Source organism: Primulina tabacum, chromosome 16 (genome assembly GCF_025594145.1).
Source record: "Primulina tabacum isolate GXHZ01 chromosome 16, ASM2559414v2, whole genome shotgun sequence".
Lineage (NCBI taxonomy): Eukaryota > Viridiplantae > Streptophyta > Magnoliopsida > Lamiales > Gesneriaceae > Primulina > Primulina tabacum.
Window position 1 is genome coordinate 33321570 of NC_134565.1, and position 22208 is coordinate 33343777.

The 22208-nt window shown below is 35.4% G+C and overlaps 2 protein-coding genes across 3 annotated transcripts in view; both read right to left on the reverse strand.

Annotated features, from left to right (window-relative positions):
* Window positions 1-18087, reverse strand: part of LOC142528666 (protein SHOOT GRAVITROPISM 6) — a 37467-nt gene extending 19380 nt beyond the window's left edge. For both annotated transcript variants that reach the window (XM_075633757.1, XM_075633756.1), the window contains exons 1-21: window positions 17946-18087; window positions 17725-17815; window positions 17548-17602; window positions 17319-17450; window positions 16956-17027; window positions 13109-13199; window positions 12910-13005; window positions 12245-12323; window positions 12088-12151; window positions 11210-11313; window positions 5445-5550; window positions 4675-4764; window positions 4037-4114; window positions 3754-3821; window positions 3572-3671; window positions 3305-3481; window positions 2465-2554; window positions 2311-2376; window positions 2046-2141; window positions 1883-1957; window positions 264-323 (exon numbers count right to left, since the gene is read on the reverse strand). In XM_075633757.1, the coding sequence (XP_075489872.1) occupies window positions 264-323; window positions 1883-1957; window positions 2046-2141; window positions 2311-2376; window positions 2465-2554; window positions 3305-3481; window positions 3572-3671; window positions 3754-3821; window positions 4037-4114; window positions 4675-4764; window positions 5445-5550; window positions 11210-11313; window positions 12088-12151; window positions 12245-12323; window positions 12910-13005; window positions 13109-13199; window positions 16956-17027; window positions 17319-17450; window positions 17548-17602; window positions 17725-17815; window positions 17946-17979 (1824 nt within the window). In that variant the 5' untranslated portion in view covers window positions 17980-18087. The remainder of the gene's footprint in view (window positions 1-263; window positions 324-1882; window positions 1958-2045; window positions 2142-2310; window positions 2377-2464; window positions 2555-3304; window positions 3482-3571; window positions 3672-3753; window positions 3822-4036; window positions 4115-4674; window positions 4765-5444; window positions 5551-11209; window positions 11314-12087; window positions 12152-12244; window positions 12324-12909; window positions 13006-13108; window positions 13200-16955; window positions 17028-17318; window positions 17451-17547; window positions 17603-17724; window positions 17816-17945) is intronic.
* A 1088-nt stretch (window positions 18088-19175) lies between these two features.
* LOC142529495 (thaumatin-like protein 1) lies at window positions 19176-20345 on the reverse strand. The gene is made up of 2 exons (XM_075635050.1): window positions 20322-20345; window positions 19176-19916 (listed from the first exon to the last, which is right to left on the reverse strand). The coding sequence occupies exons 1-2, from the start codon at window positions 20328-20330 to the stop codon at window positions 19251-19253; spliced, it is 675 nt and encodes a 224-aa protein (XP_075491165.1). The 5' UTR covers window positions 20331-20345; the 3' UTR covers window positions 19176-19250.
* Window positions 20346-22208: the final 1863 nt, after the last annotated feature.

A 22208-nucleotide genomic window follows, 5' to 3' on the forward strand; every position in this document is an offset into this window, starting at 1 on the left:
TGTGCATGCGAGTACACATGTACACACACGCACATACATATATATCCTCACAAGTGCGTATGTAACTCAATAGATGAATATGTGTATATGAATAAACACATATGAACATAGATAAATAAGGGTCAAACAGTCAAATCCCAAGGAAAAACATACTAATGATATCCGAAATATGGTTTTGCTAATATGGAAAGGTATTAAAAAGTGAACATTCCCTCAATTACGAGCCATTTTATAATCTGTGATTGGTGCTATATCTAATATACCTCATCTTGCCAAAACAGAATAATATTCTTGGGAAATATAGAAGCTAAGTTATACAGGACCTGCAAAAAAATTTATTAATTAGTCCTGCTCGTTAATCAGACTTGATGTCATTCGTAAAATTCAATCAGATTAAAAACAAGTACAAGAAATATCATTTGATATAATGTATAGATATATCAATAAATTACCCCTGAAATGTATCAATGAGGCTGAGCTTGTTCAACATGAGAGCATTTGATGCTATTTTACCAAAAAAAAGGTTCAAAAAACAAGCGAAAGCAGGGTGAATTGTAAAAACCTACATGGAAACATCAACTGGTTTATTTACTTGCACTTATAAAAGGAGGAAATGCTCCATCAAGAAGTTCACAATCGTTAAAAACAGGGTGAACGGGAAAAACTTAAAGTGGAAACTTTGAGCGTTTTTTCCTGAACTGACTAAGAAATTTGCAGGCATTCATAAAAGGAGGAAATGGACCAAAATAGAAGAGGATCACAATTGTCGAGCATCCAGCACTCCAACCACCAACCGAAAGATGCATCTAAAAGCTCAAACGATATCATCTTTTCACAAGGTTGGTAACAAAAGAAAGTGTTGGTCATCTACAATAGCCTTGAATAAGAAATCTCATTTCGAACTTCTCCACTTGTACTTCCGGTGCTTATGGAATTGTTCTTTATGAAAATGTCATTTTAGAGACTATGGAAAAATGAGATACACGATCGATTTTATTTTCTGAAGACGACATATCTCAGTGTAAACTTCACATATTGAATTTTTTTTAATATCAGTACATTATATTAGAAAATAATACTATAATACAATGAAATTGAATCTTAGATGTCAAATGAAAGAAGATAGATTTTTTTTTTTGAAAGAAAACAAAAATAAGAAAAATAATGTTAGATTTTGATTCAAGAGCTCGAAAATCCATCGACAAAGCAAAACCAAGCAAAGCCTTGTCCTTGCTTTCCATTTTCATACCAATAAAACAGACAGAATTTGAATAATTTGAAATCCAATTTCTAATTATTCACCCAAAGATGAAAATATCAAACTCATAATTTGGCATACAACTAAAATGAGAAAATTTTCGTCACCAGTCAAATTCATCCCCACTGTCAACCATCAACTATATTTTATGATTAAGTCGACCATTAAACAAGGAAGATACTTCTCATTGCGTAATCAAAAGTAAACCCAATGTGACGGGGAAATTAAATTCATTGGATATGTGGCACTCGTTTCTTCCCTGAAAAACTTGTGAGCATAGCAAGATATAAAAACATTATATGAACCTGTGAGCAGAGCAAGATATAAAAAACATTGCATGTTGGATCTTTGGCACTAAACTGATCCCTGAAAACCTAGTGGAGTAAGATACAATAGACTGTAAATATGAGCAGGCTCTTTGGAGGTGAAAAAGTAGTCGTCAGATGGCACTTTAGGATCAGATCTACTAAATAAGACAAAGTATCGTAAAGGCTACAGAATAAGGAACGTTCATTTATGATTTACTAATATTGCCTACCAGCATGGTCCAGGTTTGCGTTCGATTTGAACTTTTTTGTAATATTATATATATGTACTAAACTAAAGGACATAAAACACACTTACTGTTAAAATCTGAGTCACCAACTGCTCGCTTGCCAGTGGATTGTGAAGAAGCACCACAAGCCGTGCAAAAAGATCCTAAATATTCGTATAATGACAAAATTGTACAAATGCATTTATATCCAAAAGTGTATTATTACACAAGTAAACGTAGGGGATATCAAACCTCAGGATTAGGAATAATGCTATGAGCTTTACCATCAGAAAGAATCGTATCACCTAGATTTTTGTTTCTGCATAATTCTGAGATGCATCTGCAAACCTATATAAAAAGATTAACTTGCTTACACAATAATAATATGTCCATATAATCGACAGATCTGTCAATTATTGACAAGAATCATATTCTAAATGTCAAAATATGGTCAGGGATATATTAGATGGGAAATGCTCAAACCATCTTTCAAACTTCAAATACACGTATAACGTACCGTGGCAACAGCACCAGTATAAATTCGCGGAATGATCATCTTCAGCAAAAATGGCCAGAGCACATGCTGGAAACATAATTGGCAATGATCAGCAACAAGTACCAAGAGAAACCCAAATCGCGAAACAAAAAATTGATCAAACATGGTAGCAGACCTCCATTTCAGGAACAGTTACTGTTATCAAAAGAAGACCTTTTTCACAAATTGCTCGTAAATCTGTTGGACTGACGCCTCCAAATTTTACCTGAAAATGACCTTGGCATTTAAGAGAAAATATTGAAAACCAATTACAGATTTTTTAAAGATCATATGTGCAAGAGCAATTTTCATACTACACTAACACGAACAGGACTAACAAAATTCCTCCACGTGATGAGGAACGATCCACTTAAAATGCAATTTTTTACTCGAATGACATTTCATTTTAAATTGTCTCCTTGTCAGATAGAAATGAGAGTGGAGATCGAAATTTTCCTCATCGAAAAAATTACTTCCATACCAGAAACATAACACTTGATTAAAATATCTTTAAAAAATCATCCAGATAGGCATCTAAGAAATTGATTGAGAATTAAATTTTAAGAATCATTTTTGTGTGGTTTTCTCCTTAAAAAGACAGCATTTTATTATTGACAAAACTGCCCCTCAGAACATTATTGGGTTTCCTTATTGCCTTTTTCCTTCGTATAGAAAATTGCCCCTCGGACCATTATGGGTTTTTTCAGTACATTTGAAGATATAAAAATTAATAACTTCGTTAGCCAGAAGAACTGAGAATAGCCAAAGATAAAGTATCCGAAAGTATAACATAATTGTGAACTTTAAAGTATCATTATTTTTGTGCTAGTTCAAATTGGAGCACCAATGAAATAATGCTAATTATATATGAAGTGTAATTTATTATTTGCACAGCTTAGAAATAAAAATGCAAAGAAGATAAAATTAGTTTAAAGATCTATGTGATGAAATAGAGCACATTCCAAGAAGAGCAGACCTCTGTCTTCTTATACAGGAAAGCATATGATGAACCAATCGATTGAGTGAACTCCTTAGATTTCTCATTGGTATCACCATCCAAATCAGGCATTGCACAGTGTCGCACGAGATATTCTACAAATAGCTCTCCTGATGGACCAACCAAGTAACAGTGGGAAGCCATAACGACAATTAACTATGCCATAGAAGCAAGAGATGATGTAAGTTAACAAATATATAACAAATTGAAGATCAACAGTGACTGACATTTTTCATGCAGAACTACCTCCGCAAGTGCTTTGCGAACAGCCAAATTATGCTCGTCCAACAAATGTTTCACTGCTTCAACCAGCAAGGGCCTTTTAGTGTGCCAAGCTTCAGACAATCTTCAGAACAATGTCATGGCATGCTGAGTTGGCAAGCAATCACGGAGTATGACATTATAAAGCAAATATGGAGAAAAGTAACCTTGGCAGAAGGTGCTTCAGGACAGAAAGTGCACCAAAAGTGAGAGATTCTTCTTTCAACCTGCATTTCTGGAACAAAGTGAACAAATTACAGACATTACTTCATTTATAAACAAGGTATGGCAATGTAGTCCAAATCTATTGAATTCCATTTTCCTTTTCATCGCCAACATTTTTTTTTAATTTAGTTGGGGGGATTAGATAAGGTGGTGTCACTTTATACAATTAATAACTACATTGTTCCAGAGTTTGTGGCAATAAAAAAGATTAGCAATTGTACCCACATTGAGAAGAAAGACAAACAGATCCTCTGGGTAAATCATACCAACGTTGAGAAAGCAATGTTGAACTTCATTGTAAGTCTGAAATTGGCATGAGGTACACAAACCAATAAATCAATCAATAAAAATAGAATAATTAATTGAGATTAATTATCTTTTTGGACTTAAAAATGAACGAGAATCGAGTAAGAAAAAAATAAATTGCAATGACCAGATAAAAAAAGGACCGCAAAAAAAGTATCACCGAGCTGATGACAAAGCATGTTTTTAAAGCGCACAATCAGAATCCCAGGTCACACTCTACAAGGAATTCAATATTTGGCGTTATATTTTTTTGGCATAGTAGTTATAAAATCGATAAAAAAAATGCCCGACCAAAATAATGTTTTACCATCTCCTAGGATTTTATAACCCCAGTTAATGCTCTGTAAGAAATCAGCTTCGAATCAAATAGAATTCGTGGATCCACACTTAAGTGAGGAGAAAATATGAGTAAAGGTGGTAATAAAAAGCAAAAACAACCAAAAATAGAAAAAAAAATGGGATGGGTATTATAATGTGATCTACTGGCATCAAAGATAGATGGGTGGTCAAACCAAATAGTTTAGTTTGTAAGTTAAAAAAGCTCATTATAACTCCACCTTCAGTCCCACTGAAAAATCTGAACGCTGCTTACTGTCAGTATTGATGCAAACCACTGGAAGAAGCGTTGATAAAATGACAGTAAGTTCCTGCCAAATTTCACTTACATAAGCCTTGACAAATTCAATAAAATTAGCGAAAATTATAATTATGTAAGATAACATTTGGAATTATCATATAATCTAAATTATTTAATGTTCCTTAATAATCTACTGTTTAATATCCATGAATCCAAATATTTAGCACATGACCCTTGAAAGGCAAACTGAGACTCTCGCATGTAATCAGCAATAAAGCAGAGTTGGCAAAGTTGACATACTTATCAAACCATGAACTATTCCTTGGAACACAAACTGAAATTCAAAAACATAAAATTTTCATTCGTACAAGTATTAACGTCATACTTCGCAGGAATTTTTATACGCCAGTTAGAATCTATGCACTGACTTCTGATACAAGTTAAGGGAAAGTGAATCAGATTGTTGAAAGAATGCCGAAGATTATTAGTTATTACTACGTGGTATATCATTAAAATGCATTAAACCATTAAAAGGCAATGGGCAGAATAATGTTCAATGGGACAACGTACAAAAAGACGTTTGGAGAGAGAGAGAGAGAGAGACAACTGGAAATGTAATGTATCCAAAAGCTCGCAGGAAAAAAAACAAAACTAGATCCCTTAACATCTTATTTTCAATTAAATATCAAACAAGCTTAAAGACCAAGAAGTTCCATCCTCTCCATTAAAAAGTCTACTATCTAAACTGACCTCAAATTCAAGCAACGGTGGACCACTTTCAGAAAGTAAAGATGCATTCAGGAGGTTGTAGAGACTACATGTGGCCACAAAGGCAATATCTTGATCCTTCTTATACCTAAATTAAGAAGAAAAGGAAGAAGGAAGAATCATCAAAGTCTAGAAAGGACAAAAATTTAAGCTAATTACAATTTTTTTTTTTGATAAGAGACATATAATATTAATGATGAAAAGGGATTTAGTACAATAGGCGGATAAGACATCCGCTAATTTGGAATAAAACTCCTACGAAAATTAAAAACAAGTTCAACACATCTTAAACGAGAACAAAATTCCAGTCCCTGTAAATTTGTGAGACACTCAGATGTTCGTATTCTTTCCAAATCTTCACCCAACATGCCACTCTAAATTTGACTTTGTCCCATAGTTCTTCAACCACCTCCTCCTTATCTTCGAAAATTCTTTTATTCATTTCCATCCAAATGGACCAAAAAATGCAATGGACGATTGTGAACCAAAATCGCAAATGTTTCTTTCCTTTATGCAAGCTCGGTTCTACTGTGTACATATCCTTAGCCTTATCGGGTATAGCCCACACCAGATCCAGCTCCTTGAAAGCTTTGATCCAAATATGTGTAGAGAAAGCACAACGAAGGAGGAGATGATCTTGACTCTCTTCATTGCTGCGGCACAGACTACACCATTGCGGACTTAACGCATTAGTTGACCATCTTCTTTGCAACACATCAAAAGTCCGCAATTTCTCCACCGCCACAATCCACGAGAATACTTGAATCCTTGGCGGCACAGGTATTTTCCAGATATTCGAGTAGTAAGGGAAAGGTGAATTATTACTCGAAGAGTAAAAAGAGTTGTAAAACGATTTAACCGAAAACCTCCCCGATGAATCTCCCACCCAAATTCTATAATCGTCTACCCCCGTCTCCAACCGAACATCGTTTAAAACCCCTAATAGCTCACTGAATTGAGCCTCTTCTTCCTCATACATATTCCTCCTGAATCGTATGTCCCATTGTTGAACACTCATCCCCTCCCTACTGACATTCTCAACAAAACATGAGATAGGTTTGTTAGTAAGACTTGAAATCACAAACAATGAAGGGAAACGAATAAAAAAAAGAACCCCCCCCCCCCCCCCCACCCACTCATCCTCCCAAAAACGGATAAAATTCCCTCTTTAAGAACTCCCTTAACCAATCGATGAAAAGCCGGAAACGATCTAGAAATACCCTTCCACGGACTTTTGAAAGTAGAATTTCCAGCTAGACCCAAATCTCATCCATTATCTTGCGTACCATAAATCACAGTAATAACTTTCTTCCATATAGTCTCCCTATCCACTGACCCTCTCCACCACCACTTACCGAGGAGTGCTTTATTTCTTAGACGAATATTTCCCACTCCCAATCCCCCGCTGGCTAGTGGTTTGCACACCTGATCCCAATTCACCACATGACAATGCTTCTCGCCATCCGGTCCATCCCACAAGAAGTTTCTCATCAATCTTTCCATTAATTTCCCCACCTTATTCGGAACTCTGAATATGGACATAAAGTAAGAAGGCAAAGCGCTCAATACAGCCTTAATCAGTGTAAGTCTCCCGCCCCTAGATAGAAAAGATTTTTTCCAGTTTGCTAGTCTCCTTTTCATATTCGAAATGACTGGATCCCAGAACTCCATCTTCAGAGGATTGCCCCCCAATGGGACACCTAGATATTTAAGTGGGAAGTTACCTTTCTTACAACCGATGGTGGTAGCCATTGTGTCTGTTTCCACATCATCCATGAATAAGCCCACCACCAAACTTTTATCCATGTTGATCTTTAGACCCGAGAGCATGCAGAATTTTTGTAGTATGTCAACAATTTCCAGCAGATTCTGTTTAGACTTTGCGAAAAATAAAGTGTCGTCAGCAAATTGCAGGTGAGAAATCTGAACTTTCTGTCTTCCTACTTCGAAACCTCTAACTTTTTCATCCACCTTTCCCTTGTCGATCATTCTTCCCAAGACATCTACAACTAAATTGAAAAGAAGTGGTGAAAGTGGATCCCCTTGTCTAAGCCCCCTCTCTCCTTTGATTTTACCCCTTGGCCTTCCGTTAATAAAAATCGAGTATGAGACGCTGGAAACACACCCCAATATCCACTTCCTCCATCTGATTCCGAAGCCTTTCTTCATCAGTACCAAATCTAAAAAATTCCAGTCAACATAATCGTAAGCCTTTTCCAAATCCACTTTGAACATCCATCCACTCTTCTTCGTTCTTCGATAAAATTCTACCACCTCATTAGCAATCAAGCAGCAGTCCAATATTTGTCTTCCCGTAATGAACGCACTTTGGTTCTCCGCGATTGTGGAATTAATGACCCTTTTCAATCTATTTGTCAAAACCTTAGATAAGATTTTATATAAGCTCGTAATCATGCTAATCGGTCTGAAATCTTTTACTCTCATCGCTTCTTTTTTTTTCGGAATAAGGCAAATATAAGTCTCGTTTGTAACACCATTAACAATTCCGCTTTTGAAAAAATCAGCAAAGACTAATTAAATCATCTTTTACCGTGTCCCAATTATGTTGATAGAAAGCCATTGTGAATCCATCTGGACCCGGAGCCTTGCATCCATCACTCTCAAAAACCATCTTTTTGATCTCATCCTCCGAAAAAGGTGCCTCCAACTCTTGTGATTGACTGATATCTATTGCACACCAATCTAGACCTCTTAATTCTTCGGACTCAGATTCGAATTCTCGCTGTCCCTCTGGTCCAGTCATATACAATCTGCGATAGAAATTCAGAATTTCATCTTCAATGATTCTGTCTTTAGTGACTCTTGAGCCATCTTCCAATTCCACAATGTCAATCAGTGCTTTGTTCCTTCTGTCACTAAGTAAAGAGTGAAAGAATTTAGAGTTTTGATCCCCTTCTCTCATCCACTTGAGTTTCCCTTTTTGACATTGCATTTGTGTTCTTCTTAACATGTTCAATTCCAACTCGACTTTTAAATTTTTTCTTTCATCTTTCAACGCCTCAGACCACCTACCCGCCGCCTCTAATTCGTCCAGTCTATGAATATCCCTGGTCAGCTCCTTTATCTTAAAACCCACATCTCCAAAAACCTCTTTGTTCCACTTAGATACATCTGTTTTGATCCTTTTCAGTTTTGACATGAATTTATACCCCTCCCACCCTTGATATATTCCATCATTCCACCATTCCACCATTCCCTGACCATCTCTTTGAACTTGGAATGTGTCAACCACGCATTTTCAAACCTAAAAGGTCTCGGTCCCCAGCGCAAAGTACTAGTGTCAAAAGAAACCGGATTGTGATCGGAAGTGATTCTCGGCAGTACTTTTTGTCTGTCATTCTTGAAAATTTCTTTCCATCCCTTAGTTATTAGAAATCTGTCAAGACAACAACAAATCGGTTGTGTCCTAAAGTTGATCCATGTGTACTTGGCATTCAGGAGTGGTGGATCGATTAGATGTAGTTCCTCAATCAATCTATCAAAGCATCTCATACTCGTAGTTCTGGAAAGGCTATTAAATTTTTCACTCGTATTCCTAACCACATTGAAGTCTCCTCCTAAACACCACTCACTTGTCACCACAAATCGAGTGCAAACCCGCTATTTCATCCCAGAAATTTTCTCTTTCCCTCGGATTAACTGGACCGTAAATCGCGGAGAACCACCATTTAATTTTCTCACTTGCACAAATTTCGATCGAAACCGAGAATTCACCTATCAAATTACCACCCACTACCACAGCCCTAGGATCCCACAAAACCAGAATGCCCCCCGATCTTCCCACTGACGGTAAGCATACCCAATCCACAAATCTCGATTTCCAAATGCTAGCTATAAATTGCCTGTCCACCCGATCTCTTTTTGTTTCCAGTAATACAACAACCTCCGGTTTCTCTGTTCGTATTACACTCTTTATTAATTCTCTCCTACTTGCTGCCCCTCCATCTCGTATGTTCCATGATAGTATTTTCATAACGATACTTTGAATCCCTTGGAAGTAAAACCTCGCTCATAGTTGATACCACAATATAGCCTCTGTAGTTCTCTACTCAAGTTCCCCATCGTCTTTTTAGTCCTTTCCTCACGAATTGCACTTGAATGTGTCGCCTCATTACCACCCCCGAACTTACCCTTATAACCCGTCGATTCCATGACAAGGATTACTTTTTCGTTACCCGGCTTTTCATCGATCGTAAGACCCCCCCTCCTAAAAAACTTCTAGACAGCCCCAAAGAAGAAAATGACGCGGGAAGAAGACACTGAATCTTAAAAGAGTGATTGGAAAAAGATGATTGAATTCCAGAGAATACCTGTCCCACATTAGATCTGGTAATTACCGTTTCTTGTAACTTATTGGAATCAATTTGTTTTTTCGATGGAGAAAACATTTCTGCCAAGTCCTCAAAATCTTCTTCCAATGTATCAGAACTCTCTGATCTTAAAGAAATATGAGAATCCGTATCCGAATATAACAACTCTTCTTCCAACTGATTATCCAGTGAGCCTTCATCATCAATTCCTTTTGTGCCCATCAAGTCACAAAAATTTTTCCTCGGGCTATTAAAAACTTGGTTATCAATATCCTGAACACGTGATTTGTAATTAATCACATCCTCTTCTCTCTTATATCTGCGGTAATAAGTTTTCCCAAACTTCGGCACTGAAATTTTAGAGTTTACAACGCCCTCCTCGCTGTCCAGTCCCTTTCTTGGCGTCTCAGTCAATGTGTTGATCTGGGATTGCTGAAAATCAGTTAATTCTTTAGGAACAACTCTTGAAAGGATTTTGATCACCTTATTATCTTCAGTGGAGGCACGATCTGGACCCTTGGTCTTAGGTGATAGATGATGTGACTCCCTGATCAAAGGAGCCGTCCTATCTTCCTTGTTATTGGGTGAAAGATTATATATCTCCCTACTCAAAGTAGCTGACCTATCTGCCGTGTTCTTTGAGTTGATGATCGGATCAGGGTTCGTCTTCTCAGAAACAATGTCCACTGTCTGATCATTAGCACATGACTTTTCTTGATTTTCTAGACTTTTTCCTCCTCTGCTTCCCACCTCAAGAGATTGCAACCTGAGAATGTTGTTGTTACCCCAGCCCGCCAATGTTCTCTTGCCATTCACCACCACTTGAGCATACGTACACTTGTCATATTGATGATAAGCAATAGGGTCGAAAGTTTCTACCCGTATACTAATTTCTCGTAGCTCTCTTTGAGATGCATTTGTGATATAAACAAGTTCTTACAGGTAAATGTTTCATTCTTATGTTAAGAATTGTTTTATAACAGAAAATTTATTAATTTATAGATGATATCATGCAAACTTCAATTTCATGATTTTATTAATATTTAAGTTAACAATAATTAGAAGTGAGAAATTTTATATTTTAAAATATATAATAAGAGATAAGAATAGTAATAGAGAACTTCTTTTTGTGGTGAAAAGTGGAATTAAAAATTATTACAAATTCATTAAAATACATTTTGGGGAAAGAGAATGAAAATGTATTAAGAGTATAACTTTATTTTATGGAATAAAAACTGATATCTACAATTGAGACCAAACACGGAGCTAGTGAGAAATTGGGAGTTTTATATGTTAGTTGAGTTGAGAAGGATTTTTCTTGTCTTTTTCTTGTTGTGTGGATTTCTTGTCTGCACTTTGTAATTTGTGCTTCTAATTAATGAATATATTGTAGTTTCCTATCAAAAAAAGTCTTACAATTCCAAAATAGTGGGTATGAGCCTTGGCAAAGCCGACTTCAGTTGTGTCCTAGTTACAAGACCAACCATCTGACCCAAAGCCTCCACCGTAGATATACGTACCTGCAGAAACAAAAAGAATTTAACAAAACCATGGTTTTCAAACTAACTTCAAAAGAGAGAACATTAGATGACCATAAAAGAGCGAAAAAACATTGCTTTTTCTCCTAAATTAGCAGAATATGCCTTCAGCTAGCATGGCGTGACAGGTGTAGTTATTTTCCCACTTGAAACCATCCCCTCCTACAAACTTACACCAGAGGCTGGGGCCGATTTTGTTTCCATGAAGCTAAGTTGCACGATTCATAATTCATACACGAGTAAATTGTCATCTCAATATATTATCCAACTGAAGAGAAATTTAATCTACTTAAACCAACCAAGGGTTGGTGCAAGCCGATGATGGTCCAAAGGGCAGCAGCTGTAATTCTTTAAATTAGCCACGTTAGGCACAAAACTTGAAGAATCGCAGCTGTTTATGCCTCATTTTTAGCTTTAGAAAGTCACTACCCACCAACATTATCAAGGATAACACAAAGGAGAACAAGTAATTTTTTTCTTCACCCCCAGAAATTCAAAATTCCAGAGCAGGAATTCTGAAATCAATCTTCTTACAAGGTATTCTACGAGTGTGGATATAATCATCTAACATGAAGATATCTCCAAGCTATCTCATGCAACACAAAATTATGAGGAAGACATGGAAACCATCTAAGATTTGTTGTGGGTGGCATCTCATAAACAGGGAATGGATTTTTTTAGCTCTTGATCCAATGAAAACAAAGACGTGTGAGAAAAACGGATGAGAGAAGCAAATCTAATTCTTCAATTTGAAACCTTGGGATCCCTTGAATTGGCCCAAACTCTCAGCAAAAGCTCAAATGCGGAGTTCAGGAAAGACCTGCACGAAGTACACATTCAGAACACAATTAACAACTGAGAATTTTAAATCTTGAGCGGCAGAATATAGCAGAAGCAAGTTAATAGGCCTCACATGACATCACCATCAATAACTGTAGACAATGGGAAATCAACACTATATTGCCAACAGGCCTGGCACCAAGACTTGAAAGCTGTAAAGAAACAAGAAATATCCAGAACATAAATTAGAGAGAGAATGTCGCTGTTACGCGTAGTGCATGTAGCTTATCACGGTACTGTGAGGATATTTCGACCAAGTACCAACATATATGTCATAATGGGATGCAAAATTTAAGAGTATAATTTCAAACACAAAACATACATCACCAGCATTAATCTCTTTCAAGTCTTCTTTTTTAGTGGTAAAAGGTCCTGAACTCTAAAATATACCATTTATTTACCTTGTCAAGTATGACAAGAAGTTCAATTTAGACAGCTATTTAATACTTTTGAAGAAGCTACATTTGTTACTGCATAAATGATGAAGGAATATGAACCAGACATCATGCCCATATCTAAGAGCTGATATAAAGCCCAAGTTGTTGTGCAGCTATTTCATTGATTTGGAGAGATATTGGATAGCCTATCTCATGCCATCCTTTCTCTAAAGAAGTTGATCATGTTTGACGCGTGATACCATACAACGTATTATCATTTGCTGCATTATGCATCAATTGAGATAATAGCATCACACCACATGCCACCAATAACAGAACGGGATCGCTAAATATAGCATACCATTTGCAAAGATTGGCCGGTGGATGTCTTTCACATTTCCTAGAATGGGCAGAACTCTCATGAGTACACCTTTAAGCCGTGGAGTGAACTGAAAAGCTTCATAAAGGAAACAATTACATCTAAGGATGACCAAAATCAGATGTGAAATCTAAATAACAATTTTAGCTCTGAATAAAAAAAACTTATAGTGATAGCAAACCATCAGATGAAGCAAAGTCTGCAAGTATTTGAACCATTGCTGGAACAGCTAAATTTGAACTGGACAAATGAAGATATATTTCCTCCATCATCTGCAAAAATGAGAGAAATTAAACTTTTTGATCCATGCCTATGCATCTCTACACAGTATGACAATAGACAGACCTGTGAAACTCTGACCCATATTACTTTATTAGCTAGTTCTATTTAAAAGTTAACCATCTAAGGTTGCTCCCACAGAGCCAGAGGCTTTTGCCATCCCTTTTTTACCAAATTCATTATGATACAAAACCACCTCCAAAATTATCATCACCCTTTTGTCATTGAAATCCAATTTTCTTTCATAAAAACAACACTTCCGGGTCTCTACTTCCTTGCCAATTTCCAATTGCCAATTGCCAACTTTAATTCTAGTTTCCCTCTCCTGACTTTGTGCCCTTAACATTCTTGTTAGGGATGGCAATGGGTTGGCTATGGGTCGTGTCCACTACGACCCAAGATCCAACTTTTTAAAATTTTGAAGGACTCATACCCCTCCAGACCCGTTAAAGCTTAAACCCATACCCACCCCAATCCATATCTGAAGTTTAACTGCCTTTAGGCCAGCCAATTATATTTATATTGTATTTTGACATCTATTTTTTATGTAATATATGTAATTAAATAATCTTTATGTAAAAAAAGCTTCATGCAATGTAATACAATCTAAACAAAATACAATATATTATAAATGCAAACTAACAATATAATTAAGATGACGGGTGGAGGCAGTTTGAGGTAGGTAGTGGCTAATGGTGGAGGACACTTGAAATCAAAGTAATTACAAAATAGATTGATATGTGTTTTTATTTTATCGAAGGTTTTTTAAATTGATGAACTTTGACTAATTTTTAAAATTATTTGATATTGACAGTTGACTAGGATTTTAAAATCATTGACCGCCTCGCTAGTCGGATATCCTCGGATCGTCTTAGACAAAGGAGGGGCGGTCGAGTGCCTCCTGCCGCCTCGACAGCCATTTAGAACATTGAATTAATACAATTTTAACAAAAAATAATAAAAGTAGTTCAAGTAAAGGCTCTGATCATGTATTTGATATCTCTAATGAAAATATAAATTAAAAACAATGCAAAAAATTTAAACAAGTGCGTAAAACAAGAACAAAGTGATCAACAAGGAACAAACACACGCGTATGGGTTTTACAAATATAAGAGCACATAAAAACATTACCTATATAAATTATACATATATCACTATTAAGACCTTAACGTGTGTGTTACAGGTTGGTAACAGGTCACGACCTATAAGACCAGTTACCTTATAAGACCTGTTACCTGACCCATACCCATTGGCACCCACAATTTAATACTCTTACCCAAGTTGTTACCCTATTTTTCATGCTCATTCGTTCCAAATGGGTCATGTCTTTGTCGGTTACCCATTCGACCTGGACCCATTGTCATCCATATTCCTTGTTGGGTCACGCTTAACCGACCCAGACCCATTGTCATCCCCAATCCTTGTAGGTTAGAAGCATTTTGCTTCTACATTGAATCTCGTATAGTCGAGTGTGTTTGTTGATTGACTATGTGTTTATCAATTCATGTGTTACAATTTTAATCATTGCTTTTGTCACAATAGTGAAATTTAATTGCGTTATAGTTGAGAGTCAATAATAAACATGGGATTGTTGTATATATATTAATTGAACTTTTATTGGTCAAATAAGATTAAGAGTTGAGGGTTCGTTGTTAGACTTGAACAAGCATGATAATGATTTTTATGGTCATGTGTTCAAGAATGAGTATTAAATTCTTGTTTAGGCATGATTGAAGTGATTATTAAAATCGACATATTCAAAGTTAAGTTGTGACAATGCAAGTTAGGTTTTGGCAGAAACGCTTGGGAGATGATAATGAATTGAATTTATTATTTATGGCATGATTAGTCCCTTCAAATGAAAGTATTATTTCATTCTAGTTAAGAGATGTGTTATGTAATTATGTTCATTCTTGACAACAGGTTATAATGTATGGCTAAGAAATGTACAAGGTTATGTAAACATATCAATCATGTAACTAATGTAATAGTTGGTATAATCATATTCATAATTTTATATGTAATGATTTAAATAGTGTCTTTAGTTAAAATGTATTATTCCACTTGAGTCAAGAACATAATAGTGGCTAGTAGTTATCTTGGGAAGCTCGGGCATATTCATGCTCATATTCCGGAGATTAAGGTGCGAGACATGTAAAATAAAATGGTAACAAGTATCTCGAATAGTTTAATGATACAACTTACTTGGTTAGTTGATTTCTTAATTATGTGTCAAATAGCACAATTACATACTTACGAGCTTACATGAGATGAATCATGATTCACTTATAGTGAGTGGTGAGATCATATAAAATCCATTTTCATGTTGTGAAAAAATGAGATATATGTCTAGAGATGCACCCGATTCCACCATGTGGGGTTGCCGAATCGTCGATGACAGTGTTGTGTTTGTCTCCGTGAAAGTTGTAGAACCAAGTGCAAGTATGTAATACAACGGATTTTGTTGTGGTTGTGTGAGAAACATCACCCTCATACTTCTTGTATTTTTATCCTTGTATCACATTTGGACATCTTCAAATGTGCATCGTTCTCACATGTTGTATTCGCATTTATGTGTTCCAAGCAAGATTTGAACCTTGATGAATTATGGTGGAGAGGCGCATGGATGCCTCAAGATCCTATGTGTTTTTACGATATTGTGTCATACATAGTTTGAGGAAATTTTGAATAGTTGTTACACATTCATCCATTTGTCAATATCACTTGAGCCAAAGAGAAATTCTACATGTTTAAATTTGCGGCTACTTGGTATTTTTTTCTTGTAAGACATGTTAAGGTAATAAACACATTATACTTTTGGTCTATGGATTCAGACTTCACATTTAGTTAGATCATTCGGTTTAACTAAATGATGGAAACTTCTAATTTAATCTCACAATTATGCCGGTTAAGTAAAGTGAGAACCAGGGCCCCACATATAATGTAAGTTTTCATTCTGTAACAATGAAAACATTACTACATGAAACCCGGACAATCCTATAAATTGTTTTACGGTCAAGCCAGTCAGAATCGGTCGGACCGGTTTTTGAATCGGTTCACCAATTTTTAATTGAAAATTAAAATCAATATTTTTATTTTCTTTCAAAAAAATTTATTTCTTATATTTAAAATTTATTTTTTTTGTTTTATATATATATATGATTATTTGGATTTTGAACTTTATTAAAAATATAATTTTTATTATTATTAAAAATATAATTTTAACAATATTAGACATTATTTTTATTTATTTTTAAAAAATATATATAGATATAATTATATTTGATTATATGTATGTTTTCATATTTTAAACTTGGATAAATATAATCATTGTGTATCTTGATTAATTGGATCGTTTTTTTATTCTTTATATGCACATTTAAAATCTTTATAATTTAAAATATATAATTCCCCGGTCCGGTTATGAAACATTGCACAAAACCATCATGATTGCTACAATATTGACCGTTAGGCACTTATCTCTATTAATATAAACGTAACGGATATTTTTCTGCTACGACAACTAGCTTATCTAGTTCAGTCTCCATTCTACAAATGTCTAGGTTAAGATCGCATATGAAACATTTGAATACCTCATTCCATTAAAGAGATTGCATGACCGTTGGAGCTCCGAAGCTCAAAAGTAAAAAAGCGAGAGCAATTGTAGAGACATTGGAGACAACAGCACGAATTAAAACAGCATAATCTCTTTCCAAATTGAAAAAATCAATCTAAATATGAAACTTACAAGGTCAGGCAAATGTGAACCCAATGCCATAAGCACACCAGCTCCAGCTCTTTGCCAATCAGCATTGAGTTCCTAGAATAAGTTTTTTTAAAAGCAATAGATATTATTAACTTTAAATTTTAAACATAAACCCGTGCCAAGCTCCAAAAGGAAAGATGATCAGATGCATCCAAATACAATTATCTGAATAATAGAATCTGGATGCTATAAAACAATCTGAAAATGGAGACAGTTATGCAATGTTGAACAAACTACCTTTTTTTTTTACAAGAAACGAATAAAATTACATTGTAACACGACAATAACGATATCATTAATTCTTAGAATACGAATCAACCATTATCCCCAGGTAATATATAGTACCTTGGTTGACACCAGTTCGGTCATTGCTATTTTGGCAAGCTTTCTCATATACTGAGGATCAGCATCGTCTTTATTCAATTCCCGAATCGCGACAGACATAACTTGAAACAGCCCGGCCATATTCCCAAATCTCTGAAATGTTCAAACGATGGTAATATTCCAAGAACGAACCAACCACGTCTTCACGAACAATCATTTTTAAACAATATACACAAAAACGAAACTGTACCCTTCTTCCACCGCGAGATACCGTTACGCAACAATCAAGAAGCAGAAGTGGGTTTCTGGAAAATTTCAGAATTCATTAAATTTTCAAGGGCGAAAACAAGGGCACATTGATACAATCAAACGACTGTAATAATTGTAATTATATCCAGAAACTTGTCGATCAAGTAAAATAAAATACAAAGATGCGATGTCCTTCAGAGCTGCGGCTGACGCTTCTCCAACAATTGACGAGTCATCCGCTAGAGAAGATACAAGAACTTGAACTGCCTCTGAAAAAGCGAGCACCAAAATCCACATATATCAAAAAAAAAATCACGAAGAAATTCTTCAGCAAATTGCACGACAAGAAGAAAAACAAGATTTACGGGTACAAGTTTACGGAATTGTGATGCATCATACCAAGGGCCGGAATACCGGAACTCGAGGATGCCATTAATTGCAACCGAAATCTCGACGAGGATCAGAGAAAAAAAAGTATGTTGATTGATGATGATGCGCTGTGGAAAATGTAATAAAATATAACAATGTAATAATAATAATTAAATAAATAAATAAACAAATTATTAGTCAGTGGATGCTTCTACCACGACAGCTGTTTTTATAAAGTGCACGTGGATGTGTTTTATTTTAGGCAATTTCTATTGGGCCTAAAATTTGCAAGTCCAAGTGAAGGCTATGAGTAAATTGGGCTGGGCCGATCCATTAGACTTTTTCTCAACAAAGGATGTGTATATCATACCTTTTCAAGGTAATCCACATGTATATTAACATATTGAATTTTTTAAAAAAATTAAATCAAATAATTATGTTAATCCCCAATAAAAATACTTCTCAAACCACTTTTGTTAATCGTTTTTAAAAGTTTTCAACATTATTTAAATTGAAATTTTATAGATACATACTAGCTAGTTATGAACATTATTTATGAGAAATATTAATTTTATTGTTATCGTAAAAAATAATAGAATAGGTATTTGGGATAATTAGCAAATAATGCTTGTAAAAAGAGAAAATGAAAAAACTGGTGTTTCATAGAATGATATATGAGCCTCTTCCAATAAAATGTCACAACGAGTTAGAAAATTATAACAAATATTAGTCATTTTATATTGATTTTAATGATAATTTGAATGCCTCAGCACAAAAATAAAAATATATATGATTTCATCCTTTCTTAATTCAAAACACAAACATTAGTTATTGATTTTTTTTAGCACAAACCACTTAATCCAATAAATATGACGTATTGTTTGTCGATTTATTAAAAATTATAATTGGTGGTAACGGTGCAATTCAAATTTTTAAAATCGTACAACAGCTCAAACATCACATTTTGATTATTTTACTCTGCATAAACAATTGGTGTACCCAACAATTTTCATCTCAATAATTCTACTCATTGTAATCAATGAGATTCGAACTCGTGTCATCGACTATGATATCAATTATAGGATAGAACGTTTGATTTTTTGCCAAACACTATAATTAGTGGTAACGGTGTAACTCAAATCTTTTAAATCGTATAGACTCTCGATAATCATGATTCAATTGATTACCCAACATAGATCACTATTACGCTAAACAAATGACATTTTTCCATCTAAACAATTAGAAAAGGCAAACAAAAAATTTGATGTAGAAGGATCAAGTTTATTTCGATATTATTATTTATTACAAACATGCTAACATAGGCCGGCAATCCAGTCATGGACAGAAGGTAACAAGGTAATTACCTCCTGCCGGACATGTGAACAAGCTAGATTTATCGTCGTAAGCATAACTATACGCCTGAGGACACAGCCGCTTGAAAATCTCCGAATAGTTCGTCGGCTTGCATGTGTCCGGAGTACTATACTGACCGGTGCAACAATACTGCGGCTGATTGAAAGCGAAACACGCACTTTTACAACCGATCACGCCACCCCTTCCGTCCCTCACCGCCAATTCATTAGGACATCCGTGATTATTAATATCGACGGGGCAAACCGCAGTAGGACAACCGCCGCTTTGTGGCTCCACGACTACGGGGAAATTGAAGCCATCGACGAGGCTAAGGTCGTAATAATCTTTGTTTCCATCTCCATTGAGAGTGAATTCGATAAGAGATACAGGAGGGGTACCGCCGGCTCCGTTGCATGCAACTTGACCCGATCCGCAATCTCCGGCGAGACACTGGAATCTGCCTCCGGAATTTGAGCAGGCGGTTCGAGCCCAAATCCTTCCCGACCAGCCGGCTGGTGCATTGAGGGTTGTTGAAGCTTTGCTTCCCAATTCAAACCCGGTTAGAATTGACCCCCCACGGCTAGTCAATGTTGCGGGCCATATAGTGTAGGGACAATTGTTTTTTATTGTCGAACATTGCCGACATACCTCCTAAAGAAAAATCAAATAAGTTAAATAGATATTGTTTATTCTAATATGAAAAAAATTTTAGAAAATAGTACAGTAATCATATTCTACATATATAAATTTTCAAAAAAAATCATTAATTATTTTTATATATTGTATAGATAACTTTTACACATAAGAAATTCACATCAATATTAATCAAAATCTATTTCAAATCTTTAAAATATTAAAGTTATTTGAACTTTATTATAACTAATATAATTATGATGTAAACAAATAGAAGATGAATTTTATTTTTCTCTGTTTAATTCATTTAATAATGAAGATAAATTCGAAATCACGGTCGATTACAAAGTATTCTACCATGAAATCATCGTATAAAAAAATTATGTATTCTCTAAAAGATATTTAAAAAAAACACCTCACCATAAACATAATACAATAGGGAAACAGTGAAAAGCGAACAAACGAATCTCATCGTAGTTTATGTCTTCAGAAGTGATTAGATATAATATTTAAATAAATATATATTGATACCCCATGGATGGGCCCATTACCCTTGGCCCATCCCTAGCTCAAAAGGAAGACAAGCCCATCAAGGGCCCATGTATTCTCCTATAAATACCAGGTTTGAGTGTTCAGTTATTGGATTCACTATATTGTTTTCAGCAGCGCCCTTAGCTGCTCCCCCCATATATCCTCAGTCTCTGACTTGAGCGTCGGAGGGGCTACGCCAGGATACTCTCCTGGCCCCCTCCTAACGGTCTTATTTGTGATTTCAGGCCCAGGGTAATTTTGAAGCCCGTGTCTGGATTAGTGACGCTTGCGTGGATCGGACCCTAAATCTCCCGTGAGTATCATATATATTACAGACGCACAATGTTGCATTTATATAGCACACAGGCCGATAGCAAAGTCAAAAGTCCATTGAAATTTTGGAGGCATTATTTTGACAATGAAAAATTAAATTTATTTAGATTGATTAAATTTTACATATATATTTTAGAAAGATATACACATGAAAGTTATTATTACTTTTGTTTAATCAAACAATCATCCACTATATGTTTCTGAATTGACTAAATATTTGCAAAACATGGTGGAATTCAGTAGTGATACCTAAACACAAAATTATAAATATTACGAAATATTACTTTAGATTATAAATTAAAAATTGTGTGATCTAAACAAAGTAATGTGGACAAGCTAAGGGTGCTAAAAATTAATACCCATTGACTTTAAAGATACAAATAATTATCATAATTTTTTCATTTATTTTTATCTTTGTTTATATGTAAGATATTTTTGTAACTTAAAAACATTGTTTGGTGCAAATAAAGGAAATCTAATATATTTGTATCGTCTTCTGTTTGAAAAATAATTATTTATTTTTATCTTTTAACTTATTATTTTATATTTCATTATCACATACTACAGTGACTATAAGTCAAAAATATGCATGGCATACGGTGCTTTTGACAATAAGAAAAATAAATGTTAATTTCGACATAGAGAAAATCTCTTGAAAACTGCTTGCCCATCAGGCACCCCACCCCTAATGGCTCTGGTAGCGACTTTGAGATAAAGGTAGTGGATGGTTGTGCAAATCCTTATCTGGCCCTGGCCTCTGTACTTGTGCTGGAATTAACAACCTTCGTAGATATGCTAGTTTATTTGAACCAATTTGTAACTCGTCTACTTTGTTTGGAGTATCAATTGATCAAAATATTTGAGGTGGTTGTAATATATTTTAAAAGATCTGAAGTTGCACTGATGTGATCACGCTGAAATGGATGAGCCGGGTAAGGAGCTCCAACGGATAAAATCAACAATTTATAGTGTTTGGGAATTTTGAGTGAGGATGATGGCTGGGATAACACCTGCAAACAATGAAAAGAACTCGTGAATGGACGCCGGAGGGGTGTCCGACGTGGCCACTCCGATGCTAAAGTCAGCAGGTTTTTCAGGCGAACACAAGCAATATTTGAGAGAAAATATGTGTAATGCTTGAGAGTTAAAAGATTTTAGAATCCTTAAATGACATTAATACCTGCTATTTATAGTAGAAAATGGGGTAGGTACCTCGACTCCAGTGCCATCTACTAAGTATGGCAAGTCGGTTGCCCATACTCTAGCTTCTGATGACTTCTAGGACACTCCAAGCCCAAGTTGTTCTGACAGATTAGACGGCCTGTATCGATCATACTCGAGTGTAGTTCAATTCTCGAGGTAAACCGGGTAGTTGGTTACCCGGGTATTAGTATGGGAGCCCGGGCTATGATGACTGCCCGGGAAGAAGGCTTCTGCTCTGGG